The sequence below is a fragment of the Branchiostoma floridae genome, chromosome 11 (genome assembly GCF_000003815.2).
Source record: "Branchiostoma floridae strain S238N-H82 chromosome 11, Bfl_VNyyK, whole genome shotgun sequence".
Taxonomy (NCBI): Eukaryota; Metazoa; Chordata; class Leptocardii; order Amphioxiformes; family Branchiostomatidae; genus Branchiostoma; species Branchiostoma floridae.
In genome coordinates, this window is record NC_049989.1 from 14,704,242 (window position 1) to 14,719,272 (window position 15,031).

Sequence of the window (15,031 nt, forward strand, 5' to 3'; positions counted from 1 at the left end):
TTTTTTCTTACATATGATACATGTCTTTGCTCAGCACCACTGAGTGAATACATACAAAATTCTGATCTTTCATCTTGTTATAAAGATAACACTTGAATCAAACTAATTCATATTTTCTGATAAGTAATTGATACCAGTATACAAATATACCATATCTTACTCAGTTACTGTATAATTTCAAATGGGAGTTCCATAACATTAGATGACTGTTATTTAGTAAGATTTATTATGTTAACTAAGTCAAATTTTGGAACTTCTTTTTCAAAAGATTTTTGTGATCTCAGCTCTGGTATATTCTCTGTATGATTATATACTAAGCTTCTAACTTCTGCCCTCCCCCGCTATAATTATGATTTCAGTGATTATTGGTTTATTGATTACTTAGTACAACAATTGATTTACGCTGACATTAGGGAGGCTTTAGTGGCCTGGTGTATCTATGGCTGACATATGCTAGGTTTTACGGGCTGTCAAGAACTACATGTAGTGTATCCCGATATTTTAGCATGGCCTACGCAGTTTCTCTATCAAAAATAGGTCCATTATGACATAGGGGACACATGGAGAAAGAGCAGATGTTTTGAACAAATCCTTTGGATGATTCGCTGCGACGGTATGTAAATTAGATTCCTTCCTGACTGATACTAGTGATAGAATGGTTGTCGTTCCTATCCCTTGTAGTCAGCTGCGTGGCGCAGTGTCGTGGGCATAATTGATGAGGGCTGCCTCTTGCTTTTAGGTCAGGGTTGTTTTCAGATTATAATGTACAACGAATCATACTACAGGTACAGTGTGGTGCAGTGTTCTAGCCAGCCTGAATGTTATTCCGTCACCTGGATTTTGATTGAAAATCCTGGCAAGCGCCAGTGGTTGCCATGCAACAGTCCAAGGGGGGGTCCAGGAAAATTTTGAAATCTAAGACCCTCTGAAATGCTATTTCCTGCATTTTGAGGGGCAAATTTTACTGGTAGAAACTAGACTCAGCTTGGTTTAATGGCATCTGTGCTGAATTTCAAGAGATCATTGCAAAACTTCATTTGTTTAATATCTTTGCATGCCGATTTTTGTCAGTCACAGAGGACAGAATGGGCAAAATTTTTGTCCGTCCCCAGCTGCAAAATTCGATCAAATGACGGAAGGATGGATGCTGAATAGAACCCTGGTGTGGTGGGTCCAACTCCAAGGTTACAATGTAATTTCATGGCAACAGTTGTTTTATATTCACTTCTGTTCCAAACAGACCTAAGTGTATTGTGTATGTAACATTGTTTTGAAATATAGATGCTGCATGTTTGGCTCAGCACTCTGTGCCAATCATGATACGTAAATTTTTTCCTCTATAACACATAGCTCCTTTGTTCTCGTGATAGCCATTGAATGGAAGTGCGTAATGAATAGATGACAATGTCGAGTCTGCGTTTGGACGAAGGTTATAGATTCTGGTAACAAGCCAAATAGAAGCCTTTAACACTAGTACAGCATTGTACTACTAATAGAAAAGTGGAAAAGGAGAAAAAAATTTCAAACATCTTTGATGTTTGAAAACTGAAAGTACTCTTACTTTTGAATCATTTCTCTGTATTTGTTTGGGAAACGTGTATTTTTTATAGATTGCCTAAAGCAGGGCTCAAAATATTGGGTGCACATGCACCTCTGTGATGTGCACCCAAAAATAGAGTTGTGCACCTAAATTTTTAGGTTAGGTGCACCAATGCACGTTCATGTATTCCTAAAAATGAATTTAGAGCCCCGTTAACTGTCTTCCCGGACAAAAATAGAGGAAGAATTCTTCCAGAATATAATGGGGGTGCGATAGAGTCACTTCCTGATAATGAATGCTATGACCTTGAATTTGAATCCTTGAGAAACAGCTAGCGCTACCAGGAATGGCATTGATTCCCTTTCATCTGTTAACTCTCCAGGCAAGTAGTTGCCTGTTATTCATAGAATTCCAAGGCCTGTAAGGCCTAGGAAAAAAATATTGTGTTTCCTATTTCCTACCCTAGAAAAACCTGCCCAAACTAGACTTTTTTTGGTGGGTAATGAAGTCACATAGCTTCCATTAAAGAGTTTTTATGCAGCCTTCTTCCTATTGAAGTGAAAACACCACTGTCCTTTCTAATGAAGGATAAATGTATCTATTCTATTATGCACAAAATGAAAGTTTGACATTGAAAGACAAGTGTCCTCATACATTTTAGTTCACTTTGTACAACTGTAGTGTAATATGTCTCACTAGAGTTTTGGCCAGCATAAAAGAAATAACCAGAAAAAAAGATAATCTCTACCTACCAAGTGAACCCTAATTTTTTCAGGGCTGAAACAGGAAACACAACATTTTTTTCCTAGGCCCGAGGCCTGTAACTGCTCTCAAGGGCGTCGGTGGATCTAGGCACACGCCTGTAATCTAGAGTCCCACTCGAATTGCTGTCTATAGCAATCCAAGCATGACTCAAAGTAGCATTATCGTGTGAATGCAAGAATTTGAATTAGGCCCACTTTACATTACGTTTTTCGCGTTAGCGGGACTGGCGTTAGCGGGACTGCGTTAACGGGAGCCCCGTGTAAAGAGAGTTCCCGTTAACGTAGTCCCGCTAACGCCAAATTTTCTCCCGTCCACTCCGAAGCGTACGGCCGAAGGCTCAGCGGGAGTCCCCGTCAACGCCAAACTGCGTATAAAGAGAACACGTCGGGCTCGCGTTAGCGGGAGTCAGGGTTTAGACGTTTAGCATAAAGCGCGCGCTTATTAGCATATGGCGCGAAAATGGTAGGTACAGATTTGCAAAACATTGGAGGAAAATTGCCAGCAGCGATCATGTTCATAACGCTGGGTAAGAATACAGTGATAAGAAAACAGTCTTCCGATAGTTACTTTTTTTTATACTAGTAGAATGAATGTCAACCCAAAATCAACCCGAACTACGCAGAAAAAATAGTTTTCACGGCCTGCCTTTTCCGTAATGGCCACCTACGCAGGCTCTTACGTCAATCGGGTCTGCAGTCAACCTTCAAAGCAGGCGGGATGTCAGCGAAAAATAGTCTCATTCTCACATTTTTGGACGACCTATTTTTGCACAATTTTCGTGGAAGACCTTTAAAAAAATATACAAGTTCGATTCCGAATAATTTCTCCTGCAATACATCGTTACGTTGTACCGAAACCAGAAGCCGCTATCTCTGCAAATTTTGTATAAAGTAATCCCATTACGCGTCTCCGATTGGCCGTTGCTATGACAGTGGTGGCCGTTGCTATGACATTGGTGGGGAAATTCCCGCTACATGAACTGCTGGCAGCTTGAGTTTTTACGTACGAGGTAGTTATTATACCTGCAGGAATTATGCGTATATCACGGTTATTTCAGTACGTAGCCATAATTTAGCAGGTCATCACTGAAAGAAAGGGATCTTCTATCAAACAGTTCGCTTTGAAAGGGTTTTTAAGTGCTTTTTTATCGAAAATTTTGTGGTCGAAGTTACCGGAAGTGTCAGCGAAACAACAACGTAGGCAGGGACTTGTATTTCTCATGCAAGTCACGTATTTGAATTTTCAATCACTTGGTAGCGGTACGCAAACAAAAAATTTACGGTTGTTCAATATAACAACGTGCAGCTAAAAAAAACTGCGATCTTAACGGGTAGAATTTCACCAAGATTTTACAATCCACCGCGCGCCGCGGGTGTCCTGTCAGATTTCCGGGCGGTGTGTCTAAAGAGGTGCCGATAGCGGCGTCCCGATAACGGGGAATTTACCGCTAACGCGAAAAGCGTAATGTAAAGTGGGCCTTAGATGATTCGTAAATGCTGTGATTTTTTGCAGTCTATTAGTATTAGTGTTCATTAGATTTCGATCTAGATGATGATTTGGTTTTTTATTGTATTAAAACTTTCAACGATTGCAGTATTGCAGCCGACAAAGTATACATATATAGCTGAATTGCACTGTAAAAAATATTATACAATATGATATGGAAAAGCCTCTAAAGCTACACGTGTATACTGTAAGTATTGAAACTTTTGCGTTGGTTTTATAATCGATGTTTTAGCAGTGACCCCTCTACCGCGTATTCACAAATCATGATACCGCCAATACGCTTTTCCAATGTTTTGCTAATTATATTACTACAAAGTCATATCAACCGCAAATTAAGAAACAGAGAAAGCCTTGTTTGTGCTTACTGTGATTTTGCAATACACAGTTTCTATCTCCCTTGGAATCTGAAGAGAAAAATATAGTTATATAGCTATATTACACAATAAAGTATATAATAATATGATGATAATAAGTTCAGACAAACACTTGGCTACATGCAGAGAAGTTTATTATTATTATACCATGTGTAAATTAGTAATAAGCCCTTAAATTCCCCTGTGAACATGAACTTGAATTTGAAAAGGTGATCTAAAGAGGGAATGACATAGCATCTTGGAAGTTTTTCTACACTGATTTTCCTAGTAATATATTATAGCGTGACAGAATTTTTTGTGGTAGAAAAAAAGAAAGCTTCATAACGTGGCATACACTTATTTATAGTTATTATTATGAGGTATATTTTGTAGAGCTTTCTAGATATGTATACCGACAGTATTTTCTCCAGTTTTTCACAACTTTAAGCAAGGGCATTGTATGGTCTTTGATTTATGCAAAATGAACCCTGTGAAAAGAGAAGAAAACACCATAAATTTGAATTTATGTGGTTAGAAATGTGTTGAAGATCGGTGGAGAAAGGGTGCGTACTTTATTTTATTTAAGTTTTTACATTTTATGTTTCAGTCTTACAATTTTGTATGGGACTTATGCCAAATCAGGCATGCGTACATTGAGTATGGTGCTTACTTTAATCAAGAAAATGCGGTATTCTTTGAATGTTGAACTTGAAATACTTATAGGTCACTGACATGACTTATTAACCTCCCTCATGCTGTGTTTGCCCTTTAGTATTGAACTTGCACTAGTTAATGAGATTAGGAAGCATTTAGAAGGTCAGAAATGAAAAAAAAAACATTGTCCCTTCTCATGATAACTGAATGATACTGACTTCCGTACTATATCTTGGACATAAGTAATCGAATCTCGTTATAGAAGGGATAAAATCACACGTCATGTGATATACAAGGTTGGACAAGTCCACTAGCCCTATTGTCCAGGGCAAGTGAAAGTGCTGTTTGGGCAAGTGCATGATCTACCCCACAAGTAAGATTTTTCCATTTAGTGCGATTTTGATGTACTTTTTACAGTCATGACAACAAGCAATGGTCAACATAGAAAAAAATCTGAGGTAATGATAAGAATTCCATCGCTGAAAGTGAAAATGCATACTTTATAACAGTGACATTTGAATTTTGGGCAAGTGAAAAATTGATATGAATTTTTTTATGTGCTTGCCCGATAGAACAAGTGAATTTTCCAAAACTTCCAACCCTGATCTTTAGTTGTATCGTATTTTTGCACTGCAAAGAAGTATTTTCCACTCATGAAATGGCAACTTATGCTTCGTTTTGAGGTAAACCATTTGCATGCAAATAACAATTATGCAAGTACACTGTTCTGTTATTACTTATTAATGAATTGTACTTTAAGTCTAACTCAATACCCTTTTCTGCAGTGAGTCATTCTTTTGCGAGAAATTGCACTCGTTTGGGTCAAATTAATCCCTACTGTTTCCACCGTCAACGGAATTCGGCGGATGATTTACGTCCAATGAAAGATGACGTGTAGACTGATGAATTGATCGCGGACATGACTGTATTATTGATTATCGGGTTCCCATGCTCTCGGTTTAACCCCCAGTCGGAAAGTAATGGATGGATAACACTTAGTGAATGGGTGGGTGAGTCACGACCAGGTCACCTGGTCTGTAATTTCATTAGGCACTTCTGTGAATTGGTAGCTTTTACCAGGAAAAGCATTTGCTTGGAGGGAGAAAAAAAATCAGCCTTTTTTTTTACTTTTAGCCAGGCATGCGTCATAGCATCATTTGGACATGCTTAAATTCTTAAAATAACAAGAAATTGGACTCCTTAGATGCCATAACACTTCTGTGAATTGGTAGCTTTTACCAGGAAAAGCGTTTGCTTGGAGGGAGAAAAAAAGTGCAATACCGATTTTGGTTTGCAAATCGTCATTTCTCACCAAGCCATGTGAAAACCTCTAGTATTGCTCCGATGCTTTGAGTATCCAGACAAAATCATGATGATGATGATAGACATTTGATACATTATTGATGTATGGATGTAATATATAGTCTCTAACTGTGTTAGTGTATTGAGCAGACGTTCATCTCCAGCTGTTTTTTTGACATATTTTAATATGGCTTCAGACATATTTTGTCGGCTTTCAAATTTTGTGTCATTTTCTGTATGTCCACTGGCAGACATAAACTTATGATACAGAAAATGACACAAAAAGCCCAGTGAATATTAAAAAAAGAGTGAAAAATCAGCTAGAGAGGAACCTCTGCTTGGAGAGTAGCAAGAAAGATAAAACAATTTATGTGTTAACATTCTGAGATAAAACTTTTTTAAAAGGTGGTTTATTGAAAAATTGAAAATGGATATGAGAGACAAAATTTGCTGCAGAAATGATATATTAATAGTGCGCTGAGGCGATTTTCTGTTCAAACAGTGTGTTACTTGACTCATGACCTAACATTAAACAGAAGTCAGGCTAAACGGATGAGTTGTACAATGCATTGTGACAACATGATAGATGTTACCTTTCAATTCGTGTGCATTATGTGTCAGCAAAAGAGGTTAAACTAGAATAGTCAATCTCACTGCTAGGGAATGGGGAGTTCTACTTAACAGTCAAACCTGTACAAGTGACCACCTCTACATTATAAGGACCACCTGCCCAATGTGATATGGTAGATTTACTTTTATAATAATTGGTTTATTTGTTCAAAGCAAGAACATTTAAATACATTGCAGCATCTTACAGCAGAAGACACTGAATTGCACAAGGAATAAAATGACTACAGAAATCTCTTATTATACAAAGCAGTAAAAGAAAACTGCAATACATGTAGTTGATAAATAGATATAGGAGATGTTTTCAGGTACTTGTATTCAGAAGTTGCATGAAATATGGGATGGGCCTGTTTTTATAGCGGTTAGTTTTTGCCAATGGAATGGAAAGTTGGTTTGCACCACAAGTGTTTTAGTTTTAACGTTATATTTATGTAATGATATTTACATGTATGTGAGATATACAAGCGGTAAGATATACATTTGAGGTCAACCTCTAAGATTGAAAATTACCACCCTTAGTTAAATAGCCTAGAACTTAGTAGTAGAAGTATTTATGATTTTTTATCATTGAGATATTCTTATCATCTTTATTAAGCATTTGTAGAGTCTATACTTCTGAACTTTTGTTTTTGATATTCTGTTTTGCATTTTCTGCATGATTATGAATATGAATTTGCTCGCGGCTAAGTTAAGACAGTGTGCGTTTTAATATTCACAGATTTAAGGTACATGTACGCCATGAATCTCTGGAATTTAGGGCATCGTGATGGAGCGCTATAATTATTCTGTTGCTGAAGGGAGTTACGTGTTGTATAATGTGATACTGTATATATTTATCGCAGACATGATTAAACATGACTGTTTCTTGGAAAGGAGGAAACCCTACTTAGAAGTTTAGCTTTGTAGACAATTTGTTTACCCATGATACCACAGCATAGTACGTACTAGGGCCTAGGAAAAAAATGTTGTTTGAATCCTGTTTCAGTCTTGAAAAAATATAGGGTAAGTAGGTAAGAATTATCTTAGTTTTTTCTTGTAATTATTTTTAGGGCTGGCCAAAACTCTAGTGTGACATACATGTATACAGTTGAACAAAGTAAACTGAAATGCATGAGGACACTTGTTTTTCAATGTCAATTGATAGATACGTTATTTATCCTTTTGACAGGACAAGCAGTGTTTTTACTTCAATAGGAAGCAGGCTGAATAAAAATTCTATCTGGAAGCTTTGTGACTTCACTGCCCACCCAAAAAACAGTCTAGGGTCGGTTTTTCTAGGGTAGGTAGGGAAACAGAAAACACAACATTTTTTCCTAGGCCTATGCATATTTGGTATGACGTTTCCAATGGCATGGTAGTAATACGTCTGTTTTTTCCGTTCTGAAGATTTGCTAAAAATCATGCAATGTTGCTGCTTTGAATTTAGAATAAGAGATGGGAAATAAGACAACTGTGATAAACGAATTAAGATTGTACTTTTTAGATGAATATGCAAGACTGCAATGAATTTTTGTTTTCCTTTTTTTTTTCATCCAAAGATATTCTGAAGACTGTTATGGATCGGCTCTGAAGAATGATAATCTAAAAAACATGTACATGTGCCATTGTACATTTTATGGTTGTCAGTTCCCAAGATAACAGTACACTTCTGGATGTTTCCTACATTTATATAGTACAGAGATGGAAAACAGGTTTTAAACCTTTACATGACCTGCTCATATATATATGTCAAGGGCCTCGTAGAGATATGTTACAGATAACATTCACTATATGACACTCCTGGTTGTACTTTTGTTGTTCTAGTGCATGTGATATGAATTTTTTATGAAGGATTTAGACATTTATTTTTTCTCTCTGTCTCTATTTTGCATTTGACTCAACATGGATGACAGATGGAAAGGAATTGTAGAGATATGTTAGAGAATTATGATACATTCAAGATATGACACTCCTGGTTGTACTTTTGTTGTTCTAGCCTGTGATATGAATTTTTTATGAAGGATTTAGACATTTATGTTTCTGTCTCTATTTTGCAGACTCAACATGGATGACAGACGAATAGGAATCGTAGCTGTGCCATCTTCGTAAATTTCGGATATCTATATCTTGGAAGTTGTCGGCCATCTTTGAGGAATACGCTGTTTGTCGTGTTATCTTGTTCTTGTAACGACTTTGATAATCGAATAATATGGCGACGGCACCGGACACACAGATGCGCGGAGAGCAGAAAGAGAAGGGGAACAAACGGCGCAGTTTGTTCAGTCGTCGGAGCAGGAGTAGTCGCGGGAGCGACTCGGAGCCGCCCGTCGCAAACAACATGGTGGCGCCGCCGACGCCCGGCAGTGCACGCCAGCTTGAGTTCAACCAGGCCATGCACGACTTTATGACGATGTTCCCCAGCATCGACCGCGACGTGATCGAGGCCGTGCTACGGTCGAACAACGGCGCCGTGGACGCGACCATCGACCAGCTGCTCCAGATGAACGCGGACAACAAAGAGGATGGGGAGATCTACTCTGATGAAGATGAGGATGAAATTCCTCCAGAGGTAAAACGAATGCTGTTGTATAAACCCTTGTCACCTTACTCTCACCTCTCAAATAGAAGTACCCCCTGGAATAAAAGTACCCCCCGGACAAATCTTCAAAATCTAATAAAAGTACCCCCTGGAATAAAAGTACCCCCCGGAAAAATACCAAATTGACATGTAAACTGCCCATGCTAATTCAGTCCAAGAGAAGATGATAAGCAGGTAGGCTCTTTTTATTTATTTATGCCTCAGTACCATGTCAGTTAATTGTATCAATAATGAACAGAATAATTCCTATGTTATTGCACATATCAAGGAGGTTAACCTCCTTGCACATATTTTCTTTATCTGAGTGTCACACCATCAACAAAGATCAAAATAAAAGTAAAAAAAATGAATGAAAAAAAAATTGAAAAAATAAAAAAAGAAGTTTATTTATAATCATTGTTACAAAATAACATTTTGAAGAAACATTCCAACTTAGAATACCTCATTCACCACTTGTGCTATTTTCAATGTTGCAGAAACCAAGGAGGTCATAGACACTGACCCCTATCGAGAAATAACGGTACTGCAGAAAATATATAATTCTCTCGCGCATTACCGCGAGATTCGGCGTGAGTTGATGAATCCAACATGGCGGATGTTTTCGAGCCGATTGAACGCTGTGCTTTGTTTTGGAAGGATTTTTTCGTTGCTGGAACATTAAAACAAGTTGACTACGGGTGAAAAATAGTGGAAAAGTATTGGTAACTTTTTAATATGTTTGGTTGGTGGTTAATTTCTGTGTTTTGATAGAGAATTTACGGAAGTAAGTGACTGTGTGTGTAGCATGTGACCTCGATGTTTGGCGATTTTTCGCCTTTGTTCAGCGCAAATTTCAAGATTTTTGGAAGGTTAAAGAGGGTCTAAAACGAAAAGGATATATCTTTTTACGAGTCCAGTACCGAATCACATGTGTTCCAGTATTTTTGGACCTGAACCGAAACGTTTTTGCAAGTCCAGAACCGGTCCTGCGTACCGGTACGCATCCCTTGTTATGTTTGGGTCATAGCGCTAGCGGCAGGGAAATCCGCGCTGCCTCGTCCGAAAAATATGGAATTTTAAGCAAAAGTAACGCGGAAATATGGGCAGAAAATACCAAACTTTCAATATTTTTGGGGTCCCTGGTTAGTAAAGAAAGCCCCAATTTGAAAAAAAAAATAAACGTACCGTCTAAAATAAGGACGTACCGGGTGGATTTTGAGGCGGAAAAAAATAAACGTACCGGTACGTTTATTTGAGAGGTGAGAGTAACTAAGGCTGTGGTCACGTTACCAAACCGGCGTCCTGCTGGGCCACTTTTGGGAACGAAAAGTAGGATATGAGAAACAACGAAACAAACATTCTAATATGAAATAATTTGTTGTGTACATATTCCTTGGATAAACACTTTAATTTTTCGTTTCGCAAACATCTCGGCCAGGCCCCAGTTTGGAAATATGACCGCAGCCATATTTGTGTACTTGCAGACATCAATGTTTTTTGGCTACGCCTCAGGCGTGGGGCCATTATGACCGCCAGATAATCGCCATAGCATATACACTCACTCACTCACTAGCAGATACAGACACAGATTCAGAGTGTGATATCTGAAATGCTGTATCCTATACCAGTGAAATGTATTGGAGATTTTTTCAAAAGTGACGTTTTCCTTAATATGGTTTATCATTTCTAGTCTAACAAGATTGTATTTGTCCTGCCATCTTGTTATGGCTACTCGTAGGTGTTGAATTTGGAGCCCTGGTACGGAGATCCCACTTCAGGCCAGGTATTGCCTATAAAAAGACTATTGGCTGCTTTAAATAAATTGCGCTTCAAAAATTCAACCCTCTTTCTGCTTTCAAGGGTTGTCTTTTGGCACTCGGGGTGATTTCTTGTGCTTGCACAAATGCTTCTATAGGTATTCTGTGATAGAGAAAGTTGCTTGCTTGGATGTTGGATGCAACAAAATAAGAAGAAGAAAATTGCCAATAATTGAATCATCAGAAGAGGGGGCTTGATTTTAATTAATGCTTTATAGATACCTACTAATGCTATCCTTTCTTACCTTTTTCAGGGCTTGTCTATTTCTGTAATATAATGCATTCTGAGGCAAAAATTCAAATTCGTGAATATAAGCATTATTCTCTTGCTAAATGGTGCTGATTTCTTTTTCTCCCATCGCTTTAATTTCCTCTTAAGAAGTATCAAATCAGTCTGGAGAATTGGAAATTGTTTGTCACGACTTTTAGGTAATTATGAAAAAAATCTTGTCTTTCTGCATTTCTTTATGTTATATAATACTCATCATCAAGAAGAAAATTTATCAATTCTCAAATGTCCCCAAAATTCACTTCCACTCAAATAATCCTTGTGATCCAAAACACTTCCACTCAAATAATCCTTGTGATCCAAAACACTTCCACTCAAATCCTTGTAATCCAAAACACTTCCACTCAAATAATCCTTGTGATCCAAAACACTTCCACTCAAATAATCCTTGTGATCCAAAACACTTCCACTCAAATCCTTGTAATCCAAAACACTTCCACTCAAATAATCCTTGTGATCCAAAACACTTCCACTCAAATCCTTGTGATCCAAAATGAATTTCCAGTCCTGGTCAGTATTTGCAGCCGACAGATGACAATCCGTGTGTTTCCTCTCTCAGGTTCTCCAGCCAGACTCCAGCGATGATGAACCCCCTCCAGTGTACACCCCTCGGGCGGACCCCCCTCCTAGTTTCTTTGCCTCCCAGGGTATCCCCACCCCTCCCCCCTCGTCCTCCCCTCTCTCTTCCCCCGTCCACCTAGTCATGACTGGCAAGGAGCTGAACGTTTCAGGGTCTGGCGGAAGTGTGAGTAGGACCTCCATTTTTGAAAATAAATGTTTATGTTGATATTATTTATTTATTTGTATTGCATAAGTGGTAAACTTCCTCATGATGTAATGCACCAAGCTTCATATCCAGGCAGATTTAATTGATCCACTCACACCTGAATGGACCCCTCTTTCCCATTAAATGTGGTGGGTTCTTAAACAAGCTCAAGGTACAATGTATTGCTGTCCTCAAACACAAGACCTCCATTTAACATCCTATCCAAGGGGTGTCCTTAACTGATGCTAGGTATTCATTTACACCTGAGTCTAGTTAATGGTCAAAAGTGCCTTTCCTTAGGGCACTACATTCTTCTTGTAAAGATCAGAGACTTAGTTGACAAAGACTCCTATCACTGTATCAGGATCTCTTCTGGCAGAATCAGCAATTTTATATACAGTGCTCAAAGTGCTTTTTTCAGCCATGTTGCCCAGGCAGCAACCTGAGTCAAAAGCTAGGCTACACCATCAACATTTCAGGTTGCCCCACTTGAAAGTTATGACTTTCTTCAAATCAACTACTTATCAATTGTCTTTTCTTCCAGACACTATTTATGTTTTATCTTATCAAGAAATGAATACAAATTAAAGTTGGGAGAAAAGCCGTACTCCAACTGCAAAATTTCAGGTTGTGCACTGTGCTAGCTGGGTTTGAAAATATGTTGCGGCAAGCAAAATATGCAAGTGGGTATTTCGAGCACTGTATATACCAGATTGAAGTTTCTACCATTCAAACCAAGGCTCAGATTTCCGTGATCTAAATATGACTTTTGTTTCTTCTCCTGCCCATAAATGTAGAAGCCCTTCAGAAACTGGAACCCACCACTACTCGGTCAGCTGCCTGACGACTTCCTGAGAATCCAGCCCACCCCTGAGCAGCTGAAGGCACAGGGCATCACCGTCTCCCCTCCAAAGTCCCCACAGAAAGTTTCCTCCCCGAAACAGAAGCAGGTAGGTTGAAATAATACATCCCCCTCTCCAGTGCATGTGACCACCCCTGCTGCAAAGTGGTACAGCCCAGCCAACTCCCTGTGGTACTGCCTTACTTTCAAATACAGTCTCTACAACATTGGATAGGATTCTAAGATTTATTTCTGGATGTACAAGATTTACTTCTTCAGTGTTACAAGAATGAACTGGAAGAAGACGTCTATACTAAGTGCATCAAACTGGAAGAAACAGTTGACCATGTCGCGATATACTTCTTATTGACTTGTTCTGAGGGTTCATTCTAGTGGTGTTGAAGAAGAGTGATGGATGTCACTCAAGATTGCTGGAAGTGTCTAACGTCATAAATGCGGCACTCCCTGTTTCTAAAATGTTCCTTCTACTAATACTATACTTAAATATGATTCAGCTTGTGTTATTACTGATAAGGACCAAATTTGAATATGGAGATATGGGGATAAATGTACACATACATACTACATTTTTCTTGATATCTCTCTCTCTACTCTCACGTGGAATGCTTCAGACGCCAAGACAGCCACCTGATGTTTGCTTTTTACATCAGGTAAATCCATAATGGTGGTATTTTTACTGTTCCAATTTCTTGTGTATGTGTCTATGTGTTTTCCAAAGACAATTGATACTCACTCACACTCACTCTGGCGAGCTTGCTCGAAGTCTCCACATTGATACATTGTTGCCAATTTTTTCAACTAGAACTGCATAAGGAGCTAGAATGCTTCATGAAAAAAATTCTCTGTTGATCAAAGTAGTTAAGAAAAAATATCATCTTCATCATTGGCTTAAAGAAGTTTGACTGTTTCTTTGTCTTTGAGTTGAACTCTGAAATTTGAATTTCTTGTCATTGTGACACAAATTTTAGAAAAGTTAGGCACTGTCAGCTCCTTCTGAATTATCATCATGTTATCTATGATTTATCAGACCTGACTGCTTGCCAACTTACACCTAGTTTAGGATTCTCTGGAGTCACATACTGTGATGAAAAAATATTCATGGTTGTTTTGAGTTCTCGGTGAAGTGGCCGCCGCAAAATCTTGGTCATAAAACGGCATCGAACATTTCAGCATTTGCAGTATTATGTTGTAGATACATTGTGTGATGTTTTCCTGACATTGTGCTGAGGAAGTTGTTGTGAAACTCCCCTGCACTGTAGGCTCATTTGATATGTGGATAGTAGTACGAGATACATGTGTGGTGTTTTACTGACATTGTACTGAAAATTTTGTCCTGAAACCTCCGCCGCAGGCTCGTTTGAATTGACACAAATGTATGTGGATAGTATTAAGTAGGTACAGATACATATGGGATGTTTTGCTGACATTGTACTGAGGATGTTGTTGTGAAACCTCTCTAGGCTCATGCAGAAAGTGGCCATATAGACAAGGACCTGCAGCAGTACCTTGAAGACGAGAGAATAGCCCTGTTTCTTCAGAACGAGGAGTTCTTACGGGAGCTAAGGAGGAACCAGGAGTTCATCAGTGCTTTGGAAAGAGGTGAAGAAAGTTGTACTATGTCTTAGATATTGTATTCCTTTTTTAGTTTCCATTTCTAGTTTTCTTCTCTAGTTTCCATGTTGACATAAGGTCATTGTTTTATCTTTTATCTTATCTTGTTGTATTGAGATTGCAACAAGACCATACAAAGTTCACACAGTACCATCTATCAAAAATCAGTAACTTCAACATTAAGCATACGTAATGTTGTCACATATATACACTTGGAATTCCAATTTTAAAGGAGCACAATGATACATAAAAATATTCTCCTATCAAACTTATTTACAAACCCAAACAAACAATAAATGTAAACTTAATTATCATCAAATATAGTTCTAGGTCTTAGGGAGGGAATATAGCTCTGGATTGTTGTAGGCAGTTTTTGTGGCAT

General features: G+C 38.3%; 1 protein-coding gene across 5 annotated transcripts in view; it reads left to right on the top strand.

Annotated features, from left to right (window-relative positions):
- The window catches only part of LOC118425512 (CUE domain-containing protein 1-like), a 29,727-nt gene that overhangs the window by 5,517 nt on the left and 9,179 nt on the right, over positions 1–15,031 (top strand). For 2 of the 5 annotated variants that reach the window (XM_035834392.1, XM_035834388.1), the window contains exons 2-7: positions 8,784–9,295; positions 11,043–11,087; positions 11,970–12,155; positions 12,974–13,126; positions 13,650–13,688; positions 14,499–14,637. In XM_035834392.1, the coding sequence (XP_035690285.1) occupies positions 8,936–9,295; positions 11,043–11,087; positions 11,970–12,155; positions 12,974–13,126; positions 13,650–13,688; positions 14,499–14,637 (922 nt within the window). In that variant the 5' untranslated portion in view covers positions 8,784–8,935. Of the gene's footprint in view, positions 1–8,285; positions 8,340–8,783; positions 9,296–11,042; positions 11,088–11,969; positions 12,156–12,973; positions 13,127–13,649; positions 13,689–14,498; positions 14,638–15,031 lie in introns of all 5 variants that reach the window. The other 3 variants (XM_035834389.1, XM_035834390.1, XM_035834391.1) reach the window with 3 other exon arrangements.